The sequence below is a fragment of the Clarias gariepinus genome, chromosome 25, assembly GCF_024256425.1.
Source record: "Clarias gariepinus isolate MV-2021 ecotype Netherlands chromosome 25, CGAR_prim_01v2, whole genome shotgun sequence".
Lineage (NCBI taxonomy): Eukaryota > Metazoa > Chordata > Actinopteri > Siluriformes > Clariidae > Clarias > Clarias gariepinus.
Window position 1 is genome coordinate 19,949,822 of NC_071124.1, and position 26,047 is coordinate 19,975,868.

The following is a 26,047-nucleotide window of genomic DNA, read 5'->3' on the forward strand; positions in this document are numbered from 1 at the left end:
GTCTGTGTCTGTGTGTGTGTGTCTGTGTGAGAGACACAGAGTTACAGCCTGGACTTTACAAGACCTTTGGATGTGTGCCGTGTATCTTCTTCCCATAGTGTATACTAATGTAAGTTTTTCAGTAGGTAAGAAATGCACGCACACACACACACACACACACACACACACAGCCGTCTCAAAGATGGAAAAGAAAACATGATTCATTAGACCAGGCCATCTTCCTCCTCTCCTCCATGGTCAAGTTCATATGCTTGATTTAATAATGATAATAATAATAATAATAATTGTTTGATAAATTAAAATGCCAAAAAATTAATGACTCTCCAACTAGCTATGTTGGCATAAATTAAGAATTATTTTGTTATATATCTACTGTTGTTGTTTTTGTTCTTTTAGCTGCTCCCAGCAAGGGGTCACCATAGTGGGCCATCAGATCTACACACAAGCTTGGCACAACTTTTTATGCTGGATGCCCTTCCGTACGCAACCCTCCCATACGCAACCCTCCCATTTTACTGTATTAACATAAAATAAAAGTCATACTACACTGTGTTATATTCATAAGCTAATAATAATATATGCTGTGCTCTTGCTATATTTTGTGGGGCATTAGTGGCTCAGTGGTAGGCAGAAGGCCTGGGTTTAATTCCCGGGTGATTGCCAAATCCCCGCCACTGGATGCAGGGTTTTAACGGGAAAAGCATCCGGTGTTTTAAAAAAAAAAAACAGTGCCAAGTTGTTGTGCAGATCGGGTGGTCCGCTCAGGCAACTTCTCAAGCTGGATTTTAATCAGTATTTACTTCCAGTTAATGTTGCATATTAATATCCTTGACTGTGATTAATATTTTAGGGGAGAGGAAAAAAGGGGGAAACCCCTGCATACAAATTATATCCCATCTGAATTTTCGCATAAAATTCGCATCGGCGTACAATGCATTTTCGTCTGAACAAACCTGACCTAACAGACTAAAACTTGTTTACATCACTAAAAACCTAAGCGACACGAGTTAAATTTTTTGTGTGTTTTTTCTTTTTCTTTTTGCAAGATTTAGTGAAGACATATTACCATGGGTCTCAAGAAAGTTAGCAAGGACTGTTTTAGTTGATAAAGTTATTAAGGATGTAATTGTTTTCATCACTATGTGCAAAAGCTGAGGTGATTGTTTGCTGATGTGTGTCAGGTTTCAATTCCTTTTTTGTTTGCAGGATGGTAACTGGTGGAAGTGAACAAAAATGAATACTTTGTACTGTGCGATTTTAAAAGCTGAGAGACTGTACTTTGGTCCTGTGGGAATGCGTCCTCTGCAACATAAATAAAAAAAATGCATGAAATACGCAGGACGCAAATGAAAAATTATCAATGTATTTTTCTTTCTATCATTAGTAATACATTGCTTGTAACAATCGTTTGCTTAAATCAATTAAAGGTACAATAATTTGCACATGTTAAAGATGGTACCAACTTTGATTCTACTGGTTCAGAGAGTTCTAGTGAAAGAAATGACCATCAAAAAACCTGCAGTAAGGTCATGGAAGCTCAAGGCTTACTTATATGATTGAATAAGTATGACTAAATATTAATTTTCAGGTGTAGTCAGAAAAAATATCCTCTTAAATTTTAGCTGCTAGTTTTAATTCGAATTATCTGTAGTAATGCACTCTGCTGCCACCATAAGGTGAATGTAAAAAATACATTGAATGTTGATCAACGGGCCACCTATCATGCAATGTAAAGAGAATCCAAAGGTATGTTAACCACTGTATATAGGCTTTAATTGCACCTGGGGATGGACCAGAAGACCCTGCTCGAACTTTAAACTCATTAAAACTCATTTTAACTTTTGTGCTTGTTTTGTAGAAGTGTAAAGATTTGTGGACAAAAGAGCTCTCCAGAAATGGGAGCAAAACTAATCAATATATCTGAAAACTCACTGCAAAATACAGTGCAGTAGTTGTAAATAATAAAGTTTTATAAGAAGTGAACAACCAGAAAGTGCAGAAGAGCAGACAGTTTGCAGGCAGATCTTTTGGAGTAGTTCTCAGCTAAGCATTGGTGGTTCAGTGGTAGAATTCTCGCCTGCCACGCGGGAGGCCCGGGTTCGATTCCCGGCCAATGCACTGCTCTCTTTTCTTTTATGTGGGCTTCTTAGTTTACTGTTTATGACCAAAATTCAAGAACTTTATTAATCAAGAAATTGCTTATTCTTGGTTACAGTTCCTTACAGTTGTTATTAAGTAGAAAGGAAAAATAATAAATAACCACCTGCCTAATATTGATAAGATCCCTCTCTGGCCACCAATACCCTGATATGTCAAGGTCTGGACTCCTCCACACCTCTGAAGGTGATGTGAGGCCTCCATTGATAAAGCTTGTTTTTCCAGCAAATCCCACAGATGCGTGATAGTGATCTGGGAATTTCGGAGGCCATGTAAACACCTCAAACTCATTGTTGTGTAACTTAAACTATTCTTGAACCATTTTCTAGTGTGGTTGCTGAAATAGGCCTTCTGTGAAGGGGTGTACTTGTAGGTGGGACAGGTCAGTGTAACATCCTTGACCTTCCTTGACCCTTTCATTGGTTCATTATTTTTCCTTGGACCACTTTTGGTATGTCCTGACCATTGCAGACAGGGAACATGAAATTTTAACAGTTTTACACAAAGTGAGGAATCAGAATGTGCCTGAAGTTTGCAGGCAGATCTTCCAAAAAATGTATCCAGTCAAGCATTGGTGGTTCAGTGGTAGAATTCTCGCCTGCCACGCGGGAGGCCCGGGTTCGATTCCCGGCCAATGCACTGCATTCTTTTCTTTTATGTGGGCTTCTTAATTTAGTGTTTATGACCAAGATTCAAGAACTTTATTAATCCCAGAGGGAAATTGCTCATCGATCAAGCTTGTTTTTCCAGCAGATCCCACAGATGCGTGATGGTGATCTGGGAAATTCAGAGGCCAAGTAAACACCTCAAACTAATTATTGTGTTTCTCAAACTATTAAAATTAAAATGTTTATACGACCACCCGTAACCTTTAAAATTTTTACAAAAATTAACAAGAAATAAATAGCTGAAACATAAGAAAATAGAACAAAATATAAATTCCCGGCCAATGCACTGCACTCTTTTCTTTGTCGTTGGTCCTTAGTGTTTTACACTAAATCCAAATTTCATTTGACATCATGCTTAACTGTTATTTATTATACAATTATTTATTATTTATTTTTGAAGATGTGTAAATAGGAGTTATGTGTTGTAGTTATTATATACACTGTTGAAAAATGGAAGAATACACTGAAATTCTTTGAAAGATATAAGACATACAATGAACAGCTGTGACATTATGACCACCTGCCTAATATTGAGAAGGTCCTCTTTGGGCCACCCATCGAGTCCTGGACTCCTGCACACCTCTGGAGGTGTGCTGTGGTATCTGACACCGAGCCGCCAGTAGCAGATACTTTGTAAGGTCGGGCCTCCATGGATCAAGCCAGTTTTTTCAGCATATCTCACAGATTCTTGATAAGTTTGTGATCTGGAGAATTTGGAGGCCAAGTAAACTCCTTAAACTCGTTGTTGCAGTAGCTGTCCTATTGGATCGAACTAAATGGGCCAGCTTTTACTTCCCTGGTGCATCAGAGAGCGTTGGCCAATCTTCGCCCTGTCTCCGGTTTCCTTGTTTGGATCATGTCCTGACCACTGCATGTGAACATAAAGCAGGTGTACATAAAGTTTGCAGGCAGATCTTCCAAAAAAAACCCTCAGCTAAGCATTGGTGGTTCAGTGGTAGAATTCTCGCCTGCCACGCGGGAGGCCCGGGTTCGATTCCCGGCCAATGCAATGCTCTCTTTTCTTTGTCATTAGCTCAATAGTTTAGTTTTTTGCCAAAACTGCTTCATACAAAGAGATTAATAAGTCCATTTGTGCATAGAGCAAGGATTGCTAATCTGTATATGTTCTCTATAGGATCCCTAAGCACATCTGGCTGATTCTCATGAAATCTTGGTTTACCGGTATCTCATTCTGATTTGTCAGAACTTGTCACATGTTTAATTCTTAAAAACCATGCTTTACACAACAGTTCTACAATGAAAATTAGGGAAGTGGAACAGTAAGAATACAGGTTAAAGAGGTGAGAAGCTACTGGAATTTAAGTTCTTGGGCTCAACAGTCCAGGGTAATGGAGATTGTGGGAAAGGTAAAGAAGCAAGTGCATGCAGGTTGGAATGGGTGGAGAAAGGAGTCGGGAGTTCTGTGTGCTAAAAAAAATATTTTAACATTGTCACTGAGGAAGAGACAGGAGTCAGAGGTGGGAGTAGCAGAGCTGAAGATGTTAAGGTTCTCTTTGGGAGCGACATGGTTGGAGAGGTTTAGGAACAAGGATATCAGAGGAACAGCTTATGTTGGACATTTGGAAGTTAGGGAGGTCAGATTAAGATGGTTTGGACATGTTTAGAGGAGGGAGAGTAAATATATATGTAGGAGAATGTTGGACATGAAGCTGACATTCCGGAGGCACAGAGGAAGGCCAAAGAGGAGGTATATGGATGAAATAAATAAGAATATGAAGCTAGTGGGTTCACATGTTGAGGATACAGAAGATAGGGACTGGTGAAGAGAGATATGATGAATCCTACACTGTAGGGTGTTTTTTTTTTTTTTTTTGCTAGGGTCATCTTTTTTCTGTACTCCTCGAGCAGTTCTGGGTTACTGTATTTTTTTCCCCTGAACTTTGTCAATCTGGCCTTTGCTAAAGCTTTTTTTTCTTCACTTGCTGACTGTCTACAATGAAACAAATCATAAAGCAAATTATCAACGGTTAGCAAAATTTTAATTAATATTTAATTCATAAGTGATATTTAAAAGTCATACACAACTGGACTTAAATGTTGCAGCATATGGGAATGGTGTTGCGGAGGATGAGGTGCCTCATGATTTGCTAACTCTAGAGAAGCTATAATAGCTTAACTAATTTTTTTCTCAGTGCATATAATTAGATCTTAATAAAATGATGATCAAAAATGTAGAAAACTTCCCGTTTTGTTAATGATAATCAAAATGTCGTATTAACACTCTGACAACAGAATATTTAATATTTAACTTAAAAGTTATAAAGAGATGATCTTACCTGGTAGCCATTTTAAAGTAACTGTCCCATGTGCTCCATCACTTATAATCAAACTTTATTTTAAATTCTGCATGTGTGTTTAAACAGTCCTTAAAAATATTGCGAAAGATGAGAACATGAAGCATGGACACATCATTTTCCTCCTTTTTTTAAAAATATTATAATAAGTAAATATTTCGCAAATAATTTTTCTGTTATCTAAAATAATCTAGTAGGACATCCATTTATTTATAAAACATTTTTTTTTAACTTGTTTAAATTAGAATATAACACACATTCAAACACAGCCGGATGCATGCGGTAATGAGAATTTTAGCAGAAAATGCAGTAAAATAGAGAAATAATTCATTCTTATGTTAAAATGACACATTGTGCCAGGTAGTGAACAGTATTGTCTTTGTTCTGATCTTTTTTTATATTACTAAATTACACAATTTATATTTAACATAATTAGTGCCGGGGTGTTTTAATGGTTTCATGAGAATCACCCATTCAGTTATTGCAAATAATGCAAGGACACATTTCTTTGCCTTTTTGAATAGAAAAATGTTATTTCTGTTTTATTAGTTAGCACTTGGTGCTAAAATATGAGTTTTTAAATCTTATTTGAAATATTGCCCAACTGTTATTTATTATAAATGTATTTATTATTTTTGAAGGAGCCGTAAATCAGAGTTAAAGTTGTTATTATATACTCTGTTGAAAAATGGAAGAACACACCAAAATTGTTTAAAAGTAGGGGTGTAACGATATGCCCAGGTCACGATACGGTCCCTATCTCGATACTGGGTTCACGATACGATATGTATCACGATATTTTAAACTAAATTTAAAAATAAAACTGAAATTCACATAACAGATTTATTTTAAAAACTAACAAATTTCAATAACTTTCTTTGTTGTACATCCAATACACATTTCAAGGTTTGATAAAAAAAATTCTGTAATTAAAATAACAACTAAATATGTCTTTGTGTCAGTGAAAAAATTGTTAAATTTAACATAAACTTAAAATTAAAGATACCTTAGACAGATCTTTTTTAAGCAGTGAAATAAAAAAAATTCAATCGTGTTCTGTTGAACATAAACACAAATGTTTGTTTAGGTTACTTACATGGCTTTCAAGGGCACAATAAGTGACCGGGTGGCGCTCTATTTATCTAAGAGGACAGTGGTGGCTTTTTTTAGAGGTTTAAGTAGATTAACTATTTCTTCTGCGTCAGTGATGTCGTTTTTATCCAGAGTATCGAGTTGACGAGCATTTTTGCGCACCTCTGTCCTCAAAAGAGAAGCCGTTATAGCCGCTTGCTGCTCAAGGTAGCATTCCAGCATATCCATGGAGCTGTTCCATCTTGTTGCCACATTGATGATAAGGTTATGTGATTCAACCTCAAGCGTCTTTTGCCTTTCTGTGAGCACAGCTGTGGCTGTGGCACTGCGGTGAAAGAAAGACACGACTTTTCTTACAGTCCAAGCAATCGACTGACACGAGGCACATTTTAAACTGCTTGCGACGCAAGATTTAATGTGTGCGCAAAACACTTGATATGCGGCGACAACCCGGCTTCTCTCACTGCCACCTCCATGCTGCGTGCATTGTCAGTAACAACTGCAGTGCTATGAGGAGTCCTATCAAGCTCCCACTCTTGTACAGCCGCTTTTAAAACTTCAGCTATGTTAGACCCAGTGTGCGACTAAACAAGCGGGCCAGTCTGAAGCACGAACCTTTTTCACACTCCGTGGTTATACCATGCGTTGTAATTCCATGACATTCTCTGCTTTTTTTCAGTAATTTTTTTTGTCGTCCTGTCGCATGACTGGACAACAAAAATGCTGCCAGATGATGGACTTATAAAAAGACAGGGCATCTTCAATTTCACTTTCAGCCAAACTCATGTTGCCCTACTGATGTTTAAGCAATTTCTGCTACTGCGATGAAAGCACACGCAACGCTGTTGCAGAGTAGGTCACGTCGGCAGCTCAACCAAAAGGATTAAACTGCTGTCATATCGTAAATGTATCCCCAACACTCTACGATACATATCGTAACATTTTTGCATCGAAAAATATCGTAGTGCAGATGTGATATTATGACCGCTTGCCTAATATTGAGAAGGTCCTCTTTGGGCCACCCATCGAGGCCTGGACTCCTCCACACCTCTGAAGGTGGTATTTGACACCAAGCCGTCAGTAGCAGATTCGTTATGCGGTGGGTCCTCCATGGATCAAGCGTGTTTTTCCAGCACATCCCACAAATGCTTGATATTGTTGGGATCATGGAAATTTGGAGGCCAAGAAAAGACTGCAAACTCATTGTTGCAGTAGATGTTCTATAGCAGTGGTTCTCAACTGGTTTGGACATGATTTTGTGACCCACCAGTTGAGAAACACTATTCTATAGGATCAGACAACAGGAGCCAGCCTTTATTTCCCATAAGCATCAGAGAGCCTTGGCCACCCTTGGTCCTGTCTCCGGTTCATTGTTTTTTTTTCCCTTGAACCACTTTTGTTATGTCCCGACCACTGCAGGCCAGATACATGCCCTAAAAACAGTCGTACATGAAGTAAGACCAGAACATGCCTGAAGTTTGCAGGCAGATCTCCCAACAGGTTCTTCAGCTAAGCATTGGTGGTTCAGTGGTAGAATTCTCGCCTGCCACGCGGGAGGCCCGGGTTCGATTCCCGGCCAATGCACTGCTCTCTTTTCTTTTATGAGGGCTTCTTAGTTTAGTGTTTATAACCAAGATTTAAGAACTTTATTAATCCCAGAGGGAAATTGCTTATTCTTGGTTACAGTTCCTCACAGTTGTTATTAAGTAGAAAGGAAAAATAATAAATAACCACCTGCCTAATATTGAGAAGATCCCTCTCCTTTAAACTTATTCCTCAATTTTTGCACTTGTTCCTCAATTCTTGCTGCTGTTTTAAGGAATGTTTGTTTACCCACTACCTCAACACCATATTTTATGTTCTGTTATGTCGTGGTTGCGCACCGTCACTTTGTTGTTGCTCTTGTTTGCACTTTCCATGTGCACTTTATGTTGTCTATAAAAATGTTATACTTAGCTAGTTAGTTTTTGTTAATTTATGTTGTAATTTATGTTAGGTCTCTCTGTCCTGTCTCTGCTAGCCAGCTAACTAGGCCTCTTGGTTAGCTAGTTTACTGTCTGTTAATTTATGTTGTAAATTTATGTTGCATGTAGCACCTTGGTCCTGGAGGAACGTTGTTTCGTTTCACTGTGTACTAACTGTATATGGTTGTAGTGGTTAAGGCATTGGACTACGGTTCAGAAGATCCCAGGTTCAAACCCCACAACCACCAAGTTGCCACTGTTGGGCCCTTGAGCAAGGCCCTTAACCCTCAACTGCTCAGATGTGTAATGAGATAAAAATGTAAGTCGCTCTGGATAAGAGCGTCTGCCAAATGCCCAAATGTAAATGTAAATGTTGTAGTGACAATAAAGCCTACTTGAACTTGAACTCTGGCCACCAACACCCTGATAAGTCAAGGTCTGGACTCCTCCACACCTCTGAAGGTGATGTGGGGCCTCCATTGATAAAGCTTGTTTTTCCAGCAAATCCCACAGATGCGTGATAGTGATCTGGAAAATTCGGAGGCCATGTAAACACCGCAAACTCATTGTTGTGTAACTTAAACTATTCTTGAACCATTTTCTAGTGTGGTTGCTGAAATAGGCCTTCTGTGAAGGGGTGTACTTGTAGGTGGGACAGGTTAGTGTAACATCCTTGACCTTCCTTGACCCTTTCATTGGTTCATTATTTTTCCTTGGACCACTTTTGGTATGTCCTGACCATTGCAGACAGGGAACATGAAATTTTAACAGTTGTACACAAAGTAAGGAATCAAATTGTGCCTGAAGTTTGCAGGCAGATGTTCCGAAAGAACTGTTCAGCCAAGCATTGGTGGTTCAGTGGTAGAATTCTCGCCTGCCACGCGGGAGGCCCGGGTTCGATTCCCGGCCAATGCACTGCACTCTTTTCTTTTACACAGTTATACACAGTACAATGTGCAGTGAAATGTTTATATGACCGCCCGTAACCTTAAAAATCTTATAATTAACAAGAAATAAATAGCTGAAACATAAGAAAATAGAACAAAATATAAAAAAATTAAAATATATATAAGAAATATAAAAACTTATCTGTACAAAAAGACAAAATAGCAATTTTAATGGAAATAAAAATGGAAATAAATGGAAATGTCCAGAAAGTGTGCAATTGTGCATGTATGTGCAAATGTTGCAATGTCCATGAGTGTCCGGTCTGCAGCATACCAAGTTATGTGCAACTGTGCATGAGTGAACAGATGAATAATGTCCATAAGTGTTAATTTTTGTGCAGTGCAAAAACGCAAAGATGATTAGTCCCATGTAGTGATCTGGTTTAGATACGTATCGCCTGCGGGAAGAAGATCCTTTTTGTAGTGTGGTTACTGAAATAGGCCTCTGCCATCAGGTTATGGTGTTTCTGTGAAGGGGTGTACTTGTAGGTGGGACATCTCAGTGTAACATCCTTGACCACCCTTGACCCTGTCTCTGGTTCATTATTTTTCCTTGGACCACTTTTGGTATGTCCTGACCACTGCAGACAGGGAACATGAAATTTTAACTGTTGTACATGAGGTAGGGAATCAGAACGTGCCTAAAGTTTGCAGGCAGATCTTCCGAAAAAAAGTTTTAGCCAAGCATTGGTGGTTCAGTGGTAGAATTCTCGCCTGCCACGCGGGAGGCCCGGGTTCGATTCCCGGCCAATGCACTGCTCTCTTTTCTTTATTTTTTGTCTAAGTAAGCGAGAATTACCAAGTCAATTCGTACATAGTGCGAGGATTACTAATCTGTATATGTTGGCCCTGGGTTCGATTCCCCACCAATGCACTGCTTTCTTTTCTTTATCTTTTGTCTAAGATATTACCAAGTCCATTTGTACGTAGTGTGAGGATCACTAATCTGTATATGTTGCAGGAAAAGCTATAACTTTAAGCAGGATCTCTAAGCACAATCAGTTAGAAAGGACTTGCAAATAATGCAAGGAGACATTTCTTTGCCCTTCCGAATAGAAAAATTATGAGTTTTTTATATTTAGGTAGTTTGGTGCTGAAGCATATGAGATCCTTAATCTTATTTGAAATATTCAGACCTCTGAAGGTGTGCTGTTATATCTGACACCAAGCCGTCGGTAGCAGGTGGGGCCTCCATGGATCAAGGTAGCATGGATCAAGCTTGTTTTTCCAGCACATCCCAGAGATGCTAGATACAATTGTGATTTGCCTTGCCTTGTCTACCCTTGGCCCTGTCTCCGGGTTCATTGGTTTTCCTTTCTTGGACCACTTTTGGTAAGACCTAATAACATCAGACCGGGAACATAATGCAATAAAAAAGGATTATTCATTTGTGATTTTTATTTAACTTTAAATGTAATAAAACAAAAAAACTTTTTAAAACAATGTGTTAAAAGTAAGATAAATGCAACAGTGGAGGGGTACAAGTGGACTGTCGTAAAGCAAATATATGTTTTGAATTTATTACCACAAAAAAAAGAAGATTGCTGCGACAATAATAATTTATGTTTCATTATCTTATTTTTTAATAATTGGAAGCCGAAATTGTAATTGAAAATGAATTTATTGTACCCACACAATATTAGGCAGACTAAATATTATTTAGTAATTAAAATATTTTGACAAGTTATAGTCAGAGAAAAAAGGCACTTTGCTGCCACCATCAGGTGAACAAAAACGTGTACAAAAAAATAAACATGGGCCACCTATCGTGCATTGTAAAGACAAACCGTAGGCAAGTTAAACTCCTACCTGGGCTTATTTGGCCTTGAGGCTTGACTTTGACCACCCCTGCTATAACCCTAAACCCATAACCTTTAATTAGTCTGAACTCCTGCTCTTTTTTTGTGTGGACATTTGTGGCCAAAAAAAAGCTCTTCATAAACTGATGGATGTGATAGCAAAACTGATCAGTTTATTTGGTAACTAAATGTAAAATTTTGTCTAGTTGTGGTTTCTGGAGTACTTGTACATGATAAAGTTGTACATGAAGTGACGCACTAGAACGTGCCTGAGGTTTGTAGGATGATCTTCTCTATCACTTAGCAGCTAAGCATTGGTGGTTCAGTGGTAGAATTCTCGCCTGCCACGCGGGAGGCCCGGGTTCGATTCCCGGCCAATGCACTGCTCTCTTTTCTTTTTCATTTGTCTTCACCAACCCCCATTCACACTCATCCACATTCCTACTACGTTTGCAAAGAATTTAGTGAATGCAGTAAGAAATTGCACAACTTGACAGTAGAAACAAGTTAGGACATTGATTTATATAATATTTGTAGGACACTGTGTGAACTTCATGGTCTTCGTCTCATTAAAACGGGTGCCTTTATAATTGTTTAAGAACCGTTCACATTACCGTGATTCAATTTTTTTTAACCTGATGTAACACAGATCTTTTTCTTTCTTTTTTATTTTAGAGCTGTCTGAACACAAATCTGAGTCACTTCATAAGCGGTTCTAGATGTGATCTTGTGACTCGAATGAGAAATGTCAGATTTGAAACCATGTGACTTGTTTCAAAAGTCTCTTGTAATCATGAATATGTACTGTTATGACATGTCAGGAAATTCAACCTGACCAAAATTTTAGTATTGAGGAATGTGGCTTGTAACTTGAACACACATATTGTGTGTGTGTGTGTGTGTGTTTGTATTGTTTAGCTAAACATTTAATCCACAATCTTTTAAATATAATAAATCAATATTCAGTAAAATGCAGTAAAATAAAATAATAATAATAATTCATTCTTATGTTGAAATGACACACTGTGCAAGGTAGAGAACAGTCTTGTCTTTGTTCTGATCCTTTTTTATATTATTAAATTACACATTTTATATTTTAAATCATCAGTGCCGTGGTATTTTAATGGTTTCGTAAGAATCACCCATCCAGTTACTTGCAAATATTGCAAGGACACATTTCTTTGCCTTTTTGAATAGAAGTTATTTCTGTTTCAGTAGTTAGCATTTGGTGCTAAAGCAAATCTTATTTAAAATCTTGCCTAACTGTTATTTATTTTTAAATTATTTATTACTTATTTTTGAAGATGTGCGAATCAGAGTTACAGTGTTGTAGTTATCATATACTCTATTAAAAATGGAAGAACACACCGAAATTAAAAGATATAAGATATACAATGAACATCCGTAACATCATGACCACTTGCCCAATATTGAGAAGGTCCTCTTTAGGCCACCCATCAAGTCCTGGACTCCTCCGGCCAGTAGTGAATAGTTGACACTCAGTGACAGCCAATATTTTGTTAACTAGGGTTCGAATCCCGCTCTGGGTGAAAATGCAATAAATGTAAATTCTTGGTTTTACACTTTTTGCTTATGATTATCATTAAATTATAGCAACTGTGAGGTGAGTGCTAATGTATTTCATAGTTTAAGAAAGACATTTTCTCAATTGCAAACATGCATTTAGTACTAAAGCATAACTTGATAATGTAATGGCATGGTTATATCCAAAACTTGGTTTGTGGCTATTAAATAATAAGACTGATTTCAGATTTCAACAGAAAGAACAAAAGAACAGCATTAGTGAAAAAAATTATAAAAAACTTTATTTAAAAAAAGAGTTGCAGACAACCCTGAAACACCCCTTCCTCTCTGACTGACTGAGAAATGTGTTATCTTTTATCAGTCGGGCTGCATTGGTCGGAGCTTGACAGAGATATCCAAGTAGTCCCTTTCGAAAAACCTGCATTTTACCTGTTACAAAGAAAAAATAGTTTGTTTAATTAAGCATCACAGACAAGTATAGTTTTTAAAACATATGTTGATAAATGCTCAGTGGACAACAATGAAGAAGTAAGATGAAGATTAAATATCAGCACTGGTACATTTACTGTCTAGTAATTATTAGTATTTATTATCTAATTCTAACTGTCTAGGTTTTCTTCTACACAAATTGAACAAACACACATCTGTAATGCTGGCAAAGGCCTGACACTGGGAGCTATCATAAAAACTATACATTTTACACAATACAGTTTAACTTAATGTGCACAAACAGTGCAAACAGAACATTGAAATAGCTAAAAATGCAAGGAATACAGTTAACATACCATTGACTGAAAACACAACACATAAGATTTACCATACGGCATGTAGCATATAACTTTTTGACAGAACCCTGGGACTTATTCACTGATATAGAACATGTACTACACTTCCGTACACAGTTCTACCATGTCACATACTTTAGTACACACCCTTGTGTGAAACATGGATGGAAATACCATAGAAAATATGTTACACATGTTTATGTACGATAGTAATGTTTACACAGTAACTTCTGCAATGCCATTTTACCTGTTATGGTTCCCTCCAAAGGATAATATACAACACTGTGGTGAATACCATGGTACTACTAAAGTTTAGTGGGTATTTAATATGATACTGCCTGTGCTTTACCATTCCAGTATTGTGTACGAACATATCTAAAAAAGACAAGAGAGTTTGGGAACTTTTACAACAACACACAGACAACGGCAACTTGTTAGCTCGATGACGCGCAAGGGTAAGCATCTAAAAAAAGCACATCACCAGCTAACGTTTATCACTTTTGCGAAGCATATAATAAACTTAACTGCCTATTGTGACTATTACAGATCTTCCACATTTTGCAAAAAGGTCGCTGCAACAAACCGTCTGTTTGAACATTTGACCGTGCTTCAGAGTGGTGGGATGTGATTGTTCCCGGTTTTACAAACACTCAGTGGCTGGAGAACTTTAGAATGTCTGAAGAAACATTTATCCACTTATGCAACAAACTGCGTCCAGCGATGGAGAGACGGGACACAAACTTCCGCGTGTGTGTACCTTTAAATAAAGAATAGCCATTGCACTGTGGAAGCTTGCAACCGGTGCTGAGTACAGAAGTGTTGGACATCTTTTTGGTGTAAGCATAACTGTGTGTCGGTGTGTTCAGGAGTTCTGTGCATCAGCAGAAACCCTGTTGATACCAGAGCTAATTCGATATCCAGATCAGGAAAAGTTTAAAGAAATGGCTGCCTACATTGAGAACAGGTGGGGGCTCCCACACTGTATTGGTGCTATTGATAGATCACACCTCCACCAGAGGAATATCACTGTGACTATTTCAACCGTAAAGGCTGGCACTCCCATCGTCCTTCAATGTGTTGTGGATGGAAAGAGACTTTTCTGGAATGTTTTCACAAGACTGCCCGGAAGCCTGCATGATGCTCGGATTTTAAAGCCGTTTAAACCACACACCAGCTAACACCAGAAACATAGGTGGGGTGACTGCTGGCTACTACATTCTAGGAGACTCTGTCCATCCCCTGCAGAACTGGCTCTTAAAACCCTGACACCTGGACACCTGAAAGCAGAACAGCAGGTCTACAACATGAAAATCTGCAGAGTACGCGTAGTTGTTGAAAATGCCGTTGGTCGATTAAAAGGAAGATGGCGATGCATTATTAAAAGAAATCGCTGTGCTGTCAACCTTGTGAAGTCCATGGTGCTGACATGTTGTGCTCTACATAACCTTTGTGAGAGTCATGGTGAGGCCTATGAGAATGCTTGGGATTTACCCCCAGCAGCAGAGACTGTGGTGGCAGTGCCACAGGCTGTAGAGGAGGAGGGCAGGGATGTCCGTGCAGGTCTGATGCGTTACTTGAGTAGCTAACTATTCACGTAGCATGTTCTGTAAAGTGTATTATCAATACATTTTTAAACAACTATACAAACTTTACAATGTATTCCTCGTTTTTTTTTGGTTTGTATCGTGGCGGCATTAACCATTTGTTTTATCAGGAGGTACATTACCTGCTCATACAATAATAAATCTTTAATATAGTCTTGGGGTACACGTATTCGATCAGATTGTTTTTATTGAAGCAAAACAATTATAAAGGTAAAAATATGAACAGAAAACACTGAAAAAACTACAAAGTGCAAAAAGTAAAAATATAAATAGTGAAAATATAAACTAATTTTTAATCAGTGTGCACATGTACGTAGTGCACAACGGATATACAACAGACAAATAAAACAAAAATAAATTTTAAAGTTAACAGAAGAAACTGTTAACAGTGTGCAGACATGTAGTGCAAACATTATCAAAAAACAAACACAAAAACACAAATACCTATGGCATTAGGCAGCAAGACAGTTCTATTCCCGTCGGCCACTCATTGCCTGGACAAGCATCCCCATAACATTAAGGAATGCTTGATTGAAAGCAGCCGTCTGAAAGTGTTCTTCTGCCCTCAAGGCTGCTTCCTGCTCCCTCGCTTGTTTGGCCTCTTCCAGTGCCATCTGCAAGTGGCGCTCCCTCTGGGCACGGTTCAGCTCCTGCCGCTCAATGTCTGCCACCTGCATCTCTCTTAATACAGCAAGATGTTCCTAATGGTGCAGGCTCCGTTTCCTCTTGCCTGGACCAAAGCGTAGAAAATTGGAGTAAAAATGGGAAAAATTATTTTTGAAATTATTTTGATTTTACTCAATTACATTTACAGTATCTATGGTATTATTATTTATGGTATTATACTATTTATGGTAAGCAACAAGAATTCATGAGACACGGTATATAAGGATATATATCCTATATTGTGATATCCTATTTGTACATATTATGATATATGAAATATCAAATTTGTATTATACCCGTTACCACACGCTGCGGTGTCGTCGTGCAGCTGGAGGCTGATGGTGATGGTGATGGCGGACGTGGTGGAGACGCTGCTGGCACCGCTTAGGAAGAGGAGTCATCGTCGTTGCATGTAGAAAGTGCAAGTGAATCGATCGTGGACAATGAGTCTGAAACGCAAAGTTTGTCTAATCAGTTGGGAAGGCACAAATTACTGCAACACACCAAAAACAAACAAACAAACGAACATCGTGAACACAAGCGGTCAGAGAATGATGAAGGTTAACGCACACAATAAACTCTGCAAAAACAAAAAGATCGCGGCTAAAAATGCATAGGAAAAGCTAAAGTAAGGTCTATTTATCTGTTCGTGCTTCGTTCAAGTTAAAATGAATAAAAAAACAAACTTACCGATCAGCGTGGTCTCTGTGTCGCGCAAGCGCACGCCGTCCGTCTGTTTCACTCAGGTTCTGGCTCAACCAATCAGCGCGCAGAACGACGCCAGCGGCCACACAGCGCCACCAGCGGCCGAAAGTATATCGCTTCCGTAGTGGTTTGGCACTACCATTGAAAATGAATGGGAAACCGTTTAGGGATTTTAGCTAAGGAATCCAATGCGGGAGGCCCGGGTTCGATTCCCGGCCAATGCACTGCTCTTTTTTTCTTTTATGTTGGGTCCTTAGTTTAGTGTTTATGACCAAGAACTTTATTAATCCCAGAGGGAAATTGCTTATTCTTGGGTACAGTTGCTCACAGTTGTTATCAAGTAGAAAGGAAAAGTAATGAATAACCACCTGCCTAATATTGAGAAGATCCCCCTTTTGCCACCAACACCCTGATACATTAAGGTCTGGACTCCTCCACACCTCTGAAGGTGATGTGGGGCCTCCATTGAACAATCTTGTTTTTCCAGCACATCCCACAGATGCGTGATGGTGATCTGGGAAATTCGGAGGCCATGTAAACACCTCAAACTCATTGTTGTGTAACTTAAACTATTCTTGAATCATTTTCTAGTGTGGTTGCTGAAATAGGCCTTCTGTGAAGGGGTGTACTTGTAGGTGGGACAGGTTAGTGTAACATCCTTGACCTTCCTTGACCCTCAAGGAACAAACTCATTGTTGTGTAACTCAAACTATTCTGCTACAAGAATGTGCCTGAAGTTTGCAGGCAGATCTTCTGAAAAAAACTCTTCATCTAAGCATTGGTGGTTCAGTGGTAGAATTCTCGCCTGCCATGCGGGAGGCCCGGGTTCCGTTTTTGACCAATGTACTGCTCTCTTTTCTTTTTTGTTGGCTCCTTTGTTTAGTGTTTATGACCACCTGCCTAATATTGAGAAGGGCCTCCTTTGGCCAACAAAACAGCCCTGACCTTCTTTAGCACCTCCAAAGAAGACGTGGGGCCGCCAGTAATCAAGCTTTTTTTTCCAGCATATCTCACAGATGCTTGATAAGATTGTGATTTGAGAAATTTGGAGGCCAAGTAAACATCTCAAACCCTTTGTTGTGTTCCTCAAACTATTCTTTAACCATTTTTGTAGTGTGGTTGCTGAACCAGGCCACTGCCATCAGGGGATAGTATTTCTGTGAAGGGGTGCGCTTTTAGGTGGACCACAATTGCAAAGGGCAATGGAAGGAGCATTACTAAAAATTAAAATGCTTCCTACTTGTCCCTTTTTGATCAGAAAAAAATTATGAGTTATTCCCATTTTTACGCAGTAGCATTCGGTTTTGCAAGATATAGGATTTGTGTTTATACACATATATTTTATCTCCAATATAGTCTAACAGGTATTTCATGTATCCATCTAGAAACCACTGTAGGCCATAGAGGTCAATGGTAATTATTGTATTTATTCTCATTTTTATGACTGTGGTACTACTTTTGGTCAACATTTACACACTATGGTGATTTGGGAACACCAGTTAGCCTAATCTACTGTACATGTCTTTGGAGAAAACCCACCAAGCACTGGGAGAACATGCAAACTCCATGCACACAAACACCAAAGCAGAAACTGAGCCTAGACCCTGAAAGTGCTAACCACTACGGCAAAGTAAGTCAGACGTAAAGTGAAAGTGTTTTAGTTGTAGTTAAAAAACTAAAACAGAGATAAACAGTGAATCACAAAAGTTTAGGGGGTTTTCATAGACTGGGTCACACAATTGTTGCACACAAGATGGCTGTGCCCAAAAAATAAATGGGATGTACTCTTACCCTGTATATAGAAGCATTTAAAAAAAACATATATATAATTATAATTATTGTTTTTTTTATCTGAGGCAGCTGATTAGAAAGAACAATCTTTAGTTTCTTATTGATATCCACAGTACATCTGATTCATTTATTTAATTCACTTCCTGTATGTTTTCTGGCGAAGGACGTGAGTAGCGACGCGAGGGGCGTGGCAACGTCCAGCGGAGGTGAGCCCTACGCGCTTCGTGGTCTGTTTTGATTGGCTGCTGGTCGGCTTCGCAGCCAATCAGAGTTAGACATCTGTTCGGCCACGCTTCTCTGAAACTAGCGATAAACCTCACAAGACCGGGCTGAGGTGGACACTTCGCTGGATTGGGGAGAGCTGGGAAGGAGCACCGGTACCGCTGCAGGCGACGACGAGAATAATTTAAAATAATAATAATAAAATATAATAAAAATGCAAAGCTTTACTCTGTTAACGCTAGTTTCGGTAGCGCTCTTGGCGTTTGCAGTCGACGCAACGGTTTACTTTAAAGAGCAATTCCTCGACAATGGTGAGTTGAATTTAATGAAAAACATGATGCTAGCTTTAACTGAGCTCTCACTGCAGCTAGCTAAAGATTATTACTCGTATTTTATCCATAAATAGTTTGGTCAGTTTTATGTGTTGTCTTTAGAACGGTGCATAAATGCTTTACAGGCTCAAGTCTGAAAATCAGACAGTTCCTGTTATTAGATTAAGGATTAAAAATGCTTCCTACTTTTTTTTTTTTAAGCATACTGGATCTCGACCTAAGCACTCCACATTTTAAACTGAAAGCAACACATTAAAATCCAAATCGAAACTAAAACTTTTATTAATGCATTGTGCAGTTTTGCCAAACAGGAAGTGGCTTGAAACAATTTTTTTTAAAGTCTTTTTAACCGTCGCTTCCTTCTACTGGAAATTGGAATGTTTCATTTCCTTTAAGAGACAGGAATGTTGCATGATTAGTCGCAACCCTGCATCCACTCCTTTGCGTTTTCCTTATGTGATGTACAAGTGTGCAGTATCATTTTATTTGATTAGATTATTCGCCCTCTTCACAGAGCATTTGCAACCCAAGCCTTGTGTTAAGCCACTTGTAACTGTGATAAGATGTAAATCAAACAACTATATACAGTGTAAGATTGTCACAGTCAGAAAAACGTTAAAGTTGATTTATTAATTAATTTATTTTATTCCTCATTTTGCAGATGGGTGGAAGAGTCGCTGGGTGAACTCAGAACATAAGTCTGATTATGGAGAGTTCAAACTTACTGCTGGAAACTTCTACGGTGATGCAGAGAAAGACAAAGGTAACAATGACATGCAGAATTACAAATTTATTTAAGATTTAAATGCAAGTCCTGGAGGCTGCACAGCATGTAGATCTAAGATTGTGACATAAAGACTCCGTGGACTGCAGTGGTTTCTAGATGGATTTTTGTCTCATGTTATTTATGTGCATGCTTATTGTTCGCTTTTTTTTGTTTGTTGTTTAAGGATTGCAAACCAGCCAGGATGCCCGTTTCTATGCTACCTCGGCACGGTTTGAACCATTCAGCAACGAGGGCAAAAGCCTGGTGATCCAGTTCACTGTAAAACACGAGCAGAAAATCGATTGCGGAGGCGGCTATGTCAAGGTCTTTCCCGCTGACCTCACTCAGACCAATATGCACGGAGACTCGCAGTACTACATCATGTTCGGTGGGTCTCTGGCTCAGATTTTGATTTCCTCTATTTTATTATCATTAAAATTCTCATTTTATTCTAATTATTCTTATTATTGGTTAGAATTTAATTAAGTTTTTAATGTTCCAACAGGTCCAGATATCTGTGGTTACAGCACAAAAAAAGTCCATGTCATCTTTAACTACAAAGGCAAAAACCATCTAATCAAGAAGGAGGTCAAGTGTAAAGTAAGTGGGTCTTTATTTAGCATTTCACTGTCAGCATGCAAGTCCACTAGTGTTATTGTAAACACTGTTGTAATTTCTCTGTTGCAGGACGATGAGCTGACTCACCTCTACACGCTGATCCTGAACCCAGACCAGACCTATGAGGTCAAGATAGACAACGAGAAAGTGGAGTCCGGCTCTCTGGAGGAGGATTGGGATTTCCTGCCTCCTAAGAAGATTAAGGACCCGGAAGCCAAGAAGCCAGAGGACTGGGACGATCGTGCCAAGATCGATGACGAGTCTGACACCAAGCCAGAGGTATCTGCTGACCTTGCACATAGTTCAGTTAGCTAATATCTGTGTACAGAACACTTTTATGGTCTACATGATCAATAGATTGATTTATTGATTGATTTAAGTTATAGGTGAAGTAGGAATATGGTGTTAAATAATTTGTATAGAGATTTAAATATGTAAAGATGGCCAGGCCAGTCATGACCTTTAAATGTTAAAACCTACTTGGAAGGGAAAAAAATTAGACAATTTTAAACAAAGTAATCTCGAGATGCATCATTCTGGAGTCTTTTCAAGGGACTTTTTGATCATTAGTTCACTGACTCTCCACTGGTTGCAATACCCTGAACTAAATAAAAGGTCTTAAACTTTAAGTGGTGGCTAAAAGTGTTGAGACAGAGGTGGAATGCAAGGTTTTAATGAAGGTCTCGAATTTTTAAAAGGATGATAATTAAGATACTAAGAATAAAACGTTAATCAAAGTTGTACAAAAATCAATATTTAGTCTGAAGTCATTTATTTTTTAAAACCTGGTAAATCAGCTTTCGTATAGTCAGAAAGACGTCTGCAGTACTCTGTCACTCACTCAATCCACCCCTGCTTGATTTGCTTTCTGAAAATCATGTACAGATACTTTCACATTTGTGTGCAAAGGTGGACACCCTGGCTTTAGAAAGTAAAAGTCCTGCCATAAACATTAACTAAACCAGATGATTCTAATTTAAAGAACTTTTCAGGCTCGAATTAGTGACAGGATGAGCTATAATACATGGTGAATTTTGTCTTAATATTTTTGGCTTCTACTGTATATTAGGTAGTTTGTATAGTTTAATAAAACTGAGAATTGTTTTTTTAGGACTGGGACAAACCTGAGAACATTCCGGACCCTGATGCTAAGAAGCCTTCAGACTGGGACGAGGATATGGATGGTGAATGGGAACCTCCCATGATCCCCAACCCAGAGTACAAGGTAAAACTCCATCTAATGCAATAATAAGGGTCTTTATCGGTCATAGTTTCATTTGACTTGGTTACTGCTCCTCTAATTATCCTGGGGTCACACTAGCAGGTGATCATATGATTGCTTTTTGATATATGTGCATGTCGCAGCGTCACAGTTTTAGACAGTCCTTGCTGCAGAACCAAACGGTCCAGGGGGTGGAGCTGGACTTGTTTTAAACAACATCACAGTGTAAAAACAATAATGTAGTATGAAACACAATCTACCTACCTGGTCTTTCGACAACAAGTAGGTGGAATCAGGTTCGAACTCCACCCCGTGAACCTTTTTGTTATTTTTTAGTACCCTCAGTTTTAAATTGGGTTTAAATTAGATACAATACATTTAAGCAACAAATCCAAATGACAGACTTGTATTCATATGATTGCTCTGATTCATGTCTTTGGAAAACCGCTAAGCATGATATCGTCCGTCTGACTTGTTATTAAATGCATGTAAAGTCTGAATGAAAAACAAGGCTTAGAAGGAAGAAGCACAGATCGTTGTTGAGAGTACAGAGCTAGAGCATTTAGCTTGCTTTAGAGAAGCACATAACAAGGAAATCAAACCCACACATTTTTAGACTGATAAGCAAATTATTTAATTTGGGTTAAATTGGTTAGCTTTAGAAGCTTATGTACCTTATAACTGGCATGTTTGCACACACCTGCAAGAAACAACAGTCTCCAAGACTAGTGTGAATAAAGTATTGTTGCAGTTAAGTCTGAGAATGGCATGTGGGTGGGATAATAAGCAGCTTTGATATTGTTATAATAACAAAGTTTTGCGTTGATGGCAAAACCTTTTGCTGTACTTATAATTTGGTTTATCTGTGCAGGGAGAGTGGAAACCGAAGCAGATCGATAACCCCAACTACAAAGGAGTCTGGGTGCACCCTGAGATCGACAACCCCGAGTACAGCCCTGACTCTGAGATCTACAAGTTTGACAATATTGGAGTTATTGGGCTGGATCTGTGGCAGGTAGGTTTCTCTAATGATGACTGGAACTATTTAAGCTATCTGGGTTGTAAAATAGATCCATGATAAGAATCAAAATAACTGGCTGTCTCATAGTACTGCAACACGAGTATTAAATTCCTTGTTAATATCAGGTCAAGTCCGGGACCATTTTCGACAACTTCCTGATCACCGACGATGTGAAGGAAGCAGAGAAATTTGGAAAAGAAACATGGGGAGCTACAAAAGTAGGTTCATTCAATATGTTCCAAATGTAGATTGATTAAACGATGCTAAGGGCATTTGCTTGAAATTGAAATTGGTCTCTTTCTAACCACAGGATCCAGAGAAGAAAATGAAAGATGAACAAGATGAAAAGAAACGTAAAGAGGAAGAAGAAAAGAATAAGGACCAGGACACGGCGGCAGACGACGATGAAGGAGATGATGACGATGACGACGGAGAGGATGACGATGGGGAAGAGGAGACGGAGACGACGGAAGAGCCCGAGGGAGAGGAGGACGAGGGTCTGACAAAAGACGAACTTTAAAGCTAGAACTGCTTCCTCAGCGCATTCGTTCTGGCACCAGGGATTCAGCTAAAGGGCATCAGGTCAAGAACGATGCCAGTTGCAATGTGACTCTTTGTTCTGCATAAAATGCAAAAAAAGAAAGCAGAGTAGCAAATTCAGATTTAGAAATGAATGTTGTGTTTTCGGGTGTTTTTCTATTTTATACAAGTCATTTTTTGGGGGGGGGAGTTAGGAAGGTGTAGGATTTGGGGTTGAAATCTTTGCTAAATCTTTTCTCTTTGCCTCATGGAAAAAAATAATAATTCAGACTACTTTGCTCACAAAAACCTCAAGTCGTGAAGCTATTGCAATTGTAATTATTTTGAAGTAACTGGCTTTACAACAGAGGAAGATTTGTACCTTGTGAGAATGTGGTGATTCAAGAAAGAGTGAATGTTTGCAAATGATTATATTATTTCATTGATATTATGCACAGAATTTCTGTCTCTAGTCATTCTGTAATTTAAAAAAAATTTCTCCTTGGCACTGATTTTGTTTCGTACCACATCGTTTTTTTGGGCTCTAACCAAGACGCTGAATCTGATTCATATGCTTCAGCTCTATTTATTTAACAGAAAAGGTCTTATGAGTAATTTGATCCATGACACCATTCTTTACACATTGTGAAAATACTGACCAACATGCCCAGGACTGACTGTTTCATAATAGTCTTAGAATTAAGGTCATTAACATGTAAAGCGAAGATTTTCAACAATAAATGCATAAGACCTTAATGTTGTGGTAATTCTGGGTCACTTTTGCTCAGTCGTCAGATGTGTGTCTGTGATGCCAATCCTTTTAATAAAAGAATTTATTAATGACTTTTGTTGTGTGACTCATGTTCATGTACTAGTGTTGCATTGCACACTTTGCTTCTGTGCCTGTTCTTAAATTTGTAATTCAGCCAAAGTAAACCACCTTATATAGCTTTAGCACCCTTGATCTCACTTTCTACTCTTTCTTTCTGCTAAGAGTATAATTTGATTAAATTGTGGTTTAACCCTTTTTCATCTTCATGTTGTGCTGTTCTCTCTTTAGCTAACAGTTTCCCTCATTGCTCCCTGTTTCACCAGTTGTTGTTTCTAGTAGCAATCTAACCTTCTCTTCATGCCTACCTGAAAAGAGTAATGCAGTGACATTTTAATCCTACAGTATGTCTATCTGTGTCATCTTTTCAACTGTACCCTCTGCTACAAGATGTCAGCTTCCAAAGCTATAGGTGTGAGGGCAAACAATTTTTTCTTTTTATACCTGATGTTGGTACACAGTCCAACTACTGTACTTAGTGGCATCTTGTGCATATACACTCACCGCCAACCTCATTAGGTACACCTAGCTTGTACTGGGTTGGACTCCTTTTTCCACTGCCTTAATTCTTTATCGCAAAGATTCACCAACGGCCTGAAAGTCTAGAGATCGTGGCCCTGCTTGACATGATGGCAGCACGCATTTGCTGCAGATTTGTTGGCTGCATATCCATGGTGCGAATCCATTTCACTACCCAAAGGCATGCTACTGGATTGAGATCTGGTGACTGTGAAGGCCAATTGGGTACAGTGAACTCATAGTCATGTTATAGAAATCAGTTTGAGATGAAGATGCCAAGAAACTTTCCCTCACACCATTAAACCACCAGCAGCCTGAACCTTTGATACAAGGCAGGATGGATCCATGCTTTCATGTTAATTCTGCCAAATTATAATCCTACCTCTGAATGTCAGGGAAGAAATCAAGACTCATCAGACCCGGCAATGTTTTTCCAATCCAATATTGTCCAATTTTGGTGACTCCTTAGTTGACAGGAGTGGCACCAACAGTTGTCTTCTGCTAATGATGACCATCTGCCTCTAGGTTTGATTGGTTGTGGCTTAGGAAATGCTCTTCAGCAAACCTTGGTTGTTTTTGATTTTGAGTTACTTTTGAGTCTGGCCATGACCTCTGGCATCAAAAAGGCAATTTCACCCAGAGAACCTCACTGGATATTTTCTCTTTTTTCAGACCATTCTCTGTAAACCTTGGTTGTGCATGAAAATCCCAGTTTATCAGCAGTTGCAATACAAACAACCAGATGATGTTTAAAGTCACTTACAGTGAACTAACTTGAAATTCTACATGCCCAAATGCACTGAGTCGCTGACATGGCTTATTAGATATTTGCCTTAAAGAGCAATTGAACAGGTCTGTCTATTAAAGTAACAGAGGACAGTAGTGATCAACTTGCCCCATGTGACCCAACAGATGAGTTTCTGATTAGTTTCGTTGCGAAAGATTTGTCTTTCACACATGATTGCAAATCTGTTACAAGTGAAATATCAGTTGGTTTATAAGATATTATACTGTTCCATCCATCCAGGAACTCTGGAGGCCAATGGTTGCCATTGTATTTATTTCCATCTTGTACGCCCTTTGTAGGACCTCCAGTCAACATATGTAATACAGGCAATTTGGGAACACCAATTTGCCTAATCTGTTAGCAATTTGCAACAGTCCTAACCACTGAGCCACCATGGCTATTAATACCGGTAGGCTTTTAAAACATTTTGTATATAAATGAACTAACTCTGTGTTAAACAAAAAACTATGAAATATGCATGATCACTCATATACAGGTCATAGTATGGAGTGCATGCAAACAATTATAGTCAGTACAAGTGTCAACTTTTCCTACAGTAGGCATGGTGGCATAGTGGTATGGCCTTGCCAAGTCAATATAACTCAACATAATCGCACTGTACACCAATCAGCTTTAATATACATTTTCGTGCATGTTCCCCATTAACACAGATTCGATTCCTTGAATCATAAAGACTTCTGAAGATGTGCTCTGGTATCACATTTGGTAGCAGATTATTCAACCTTGAGAATGCATGGCCTTGTCACTGGTTTATGGTTGTCCATCCTTGGATTACTTTTCATAGTGTACTAACCACTGCATACCAGGAACACCACACAAGACTTGATGTTTGTGCCTTTTGCCCATGTCAAAGCCACCCAGATGCTTGCCCATTTTTCCTGCGTCCAACACATCCACTTTGAGAACTGAATGTTTATTTGCTTTGTAATATACTGTATTTCACCCCATGACAAGTAGCCATGTAAGTGTTCACTTTACCTGTCACTGGTTTTAAAGTTATGGCTGAGCAACGTATAACTATAACGCATTTTGAAGCGCTGGTTCTGGTGTTTAAATCAACACTGTCACTATTTTTATGTTGGCCTTTTTATTAACAGGGCACTGATTTCCAGTGTCCCTAAATGCTATTCCAGTTTTTCTAAATTAAACCTTT

At 38.7% G+C, this 26,047-nt stretch overlaps 1 protein-coding gene, 1 long non-coding RNA gene and 7 other non-coding genes across 9 annotated transcripts; 8 read left to right on the forward strand and 1 right to left on the reverse strand.

Moving 5' to 3' along the window:
- The first annotated feature begins 2,047 nt into the window (after positions 1 to 2,047).
- Positions 2,048 to 2,118, forward strand: trnag-gcc (transfer RNA glycine (anticodon GCC)). The gene has a single exon. It is a non-coding gene; the product is annotated as a tRNA-Gly (tRNA).
- Positions 2,119 to 2,725: 607 nt separating this feature from the next.
- trnag-gcc (transfer RNA glycine (anticodon GCC)) lies at positions 2,726 to 2,796 on the forward strand. Its single transcript has one exon. It is a non-coding gene; the product is annotated as a tRNA-Gly (tRNA).
- A 967-nt stretch (positions 2,797 to 3,763) lies between these two features.
- Positions 3,764 to 3,834, forward strand: trnag-gcc (transfer RNA glycine (anticodon GCC)). The gene has a single exon. It is a non-coding gene; the product is annotated as a tRNA-Gly (tRNA).
- A 3,911-nt stretch (positions 3,835 to 7,745) lies between these two features.
- trnag-gcc (transfer RNA glycine (anticodon GCC)) lies at positions 7,746 to 7,816 on the forward strand. The gene has a single exon. It is a non-coding gene; the product is annotated as a tRNA-Gly (tRNA).
- Positions 7,817 to 9,040: 1,224 nt separating this feature from the next.
- Positions 9,041 to 9,111, forward strand: trnag-gcc (transfer RNA glycine (anticodon GCC)). The gene has a single exon. It is a non-coding gene; the product is annotated as a tRNA-Gly (tRNA).
- A 716-nt stretch (positions 9,112 to 9,827) lies between these two features.
- Positions 9,828 to 9,898, forward strand: trnag-gcc (transfer RNA glycine (anticodon GCC)). The gene has a single exon. It is a non-coding gene; the product is annotated as a tRNA-Gly (tRNA).
- A 1,355-nt stretch (positions 9,899 to 11,253) lies between these two features.
- trnag-gcc (transfer RNA glycine (anticodon GCC)) lies at positions 11,254 to 11,324 on the forward strand. Its single transcript has one exon. It is a non-coding gene; the product is annotated as a tRNA-Gly (tRNA).
- Positions 11,325 to 15,054: 3,730 nt separating this feature from the next.
- LOC128513300 (uncharacterized) lies at positions 15,055 to 16,293 on the reverse strand. The gene is made up of 3 exons (XR_008356367.1): positions 16,233 to 16,293; positions 15,839 to 15,991; positions 15,055 to 15,606 (listed from the first exon to the last, which is right to left on the reverse strand). It is a non-coding gene; the product is annotated as an uncharacterized LOC128513300 (long non-coding RNA).
- A 2,056-nt stretch (positions 16,294 to 18,349) lies between these two features.
- Positions 18,350 to 23,581, forward strand: calr3b (calreticulin 3b). Its single transcript, XM_053486843.1, has 9 exons — positions 18,350 to 18,571; positions 19,254 to 19,355; positions 19,543 to 19,746; positions 19,864 to 19,958; positions 20,046 to 20,255; positions 21,088 to 21,201; positions 22,070 to 22,213; positions 22,345 to 22,437; positions 22,530 to 23,581. The coding sequence occupies exons 1-9, from the start codon at positions 18,475 to 18,477 to the stop codon at positions 22,737 to 22,739; spliced, it is 1,269 nt and encodes a 422-aa protein (XP_053342818.1). The 5' UTR covers positions 18,350 to 18,474; the 3' UTR covers positions 22,740 to 23,581.
- Positions 23,582 to 26,047: the final 2,466 nt, after the last annotated feature.

Bases quoted from the DNA above. Each gene is read 5' to 3' on its own strand.
- calr3b (XM_053486843.1), top strand. From the start codon at position 18,475: ATGCAAAGCTTTACTCTGTTAACGCTAGTTTCGGTAGCGCTCTTGGCG. The intron at 19,747-19,863 runs GTGGGTCTCTGG...ATGTTCCAACAG, and splicing joins GCAGTACTACATCATGTTCG to GTCCAGATATCTGTGGTTAC. The intron at 21,202-22,069 runs GTAAAACTCCAT...TTATCTGTGCAG, and splicing joins TCCCCAACCCAGAGTACAAG to GGAGAGTGGAAACCGAAGCA.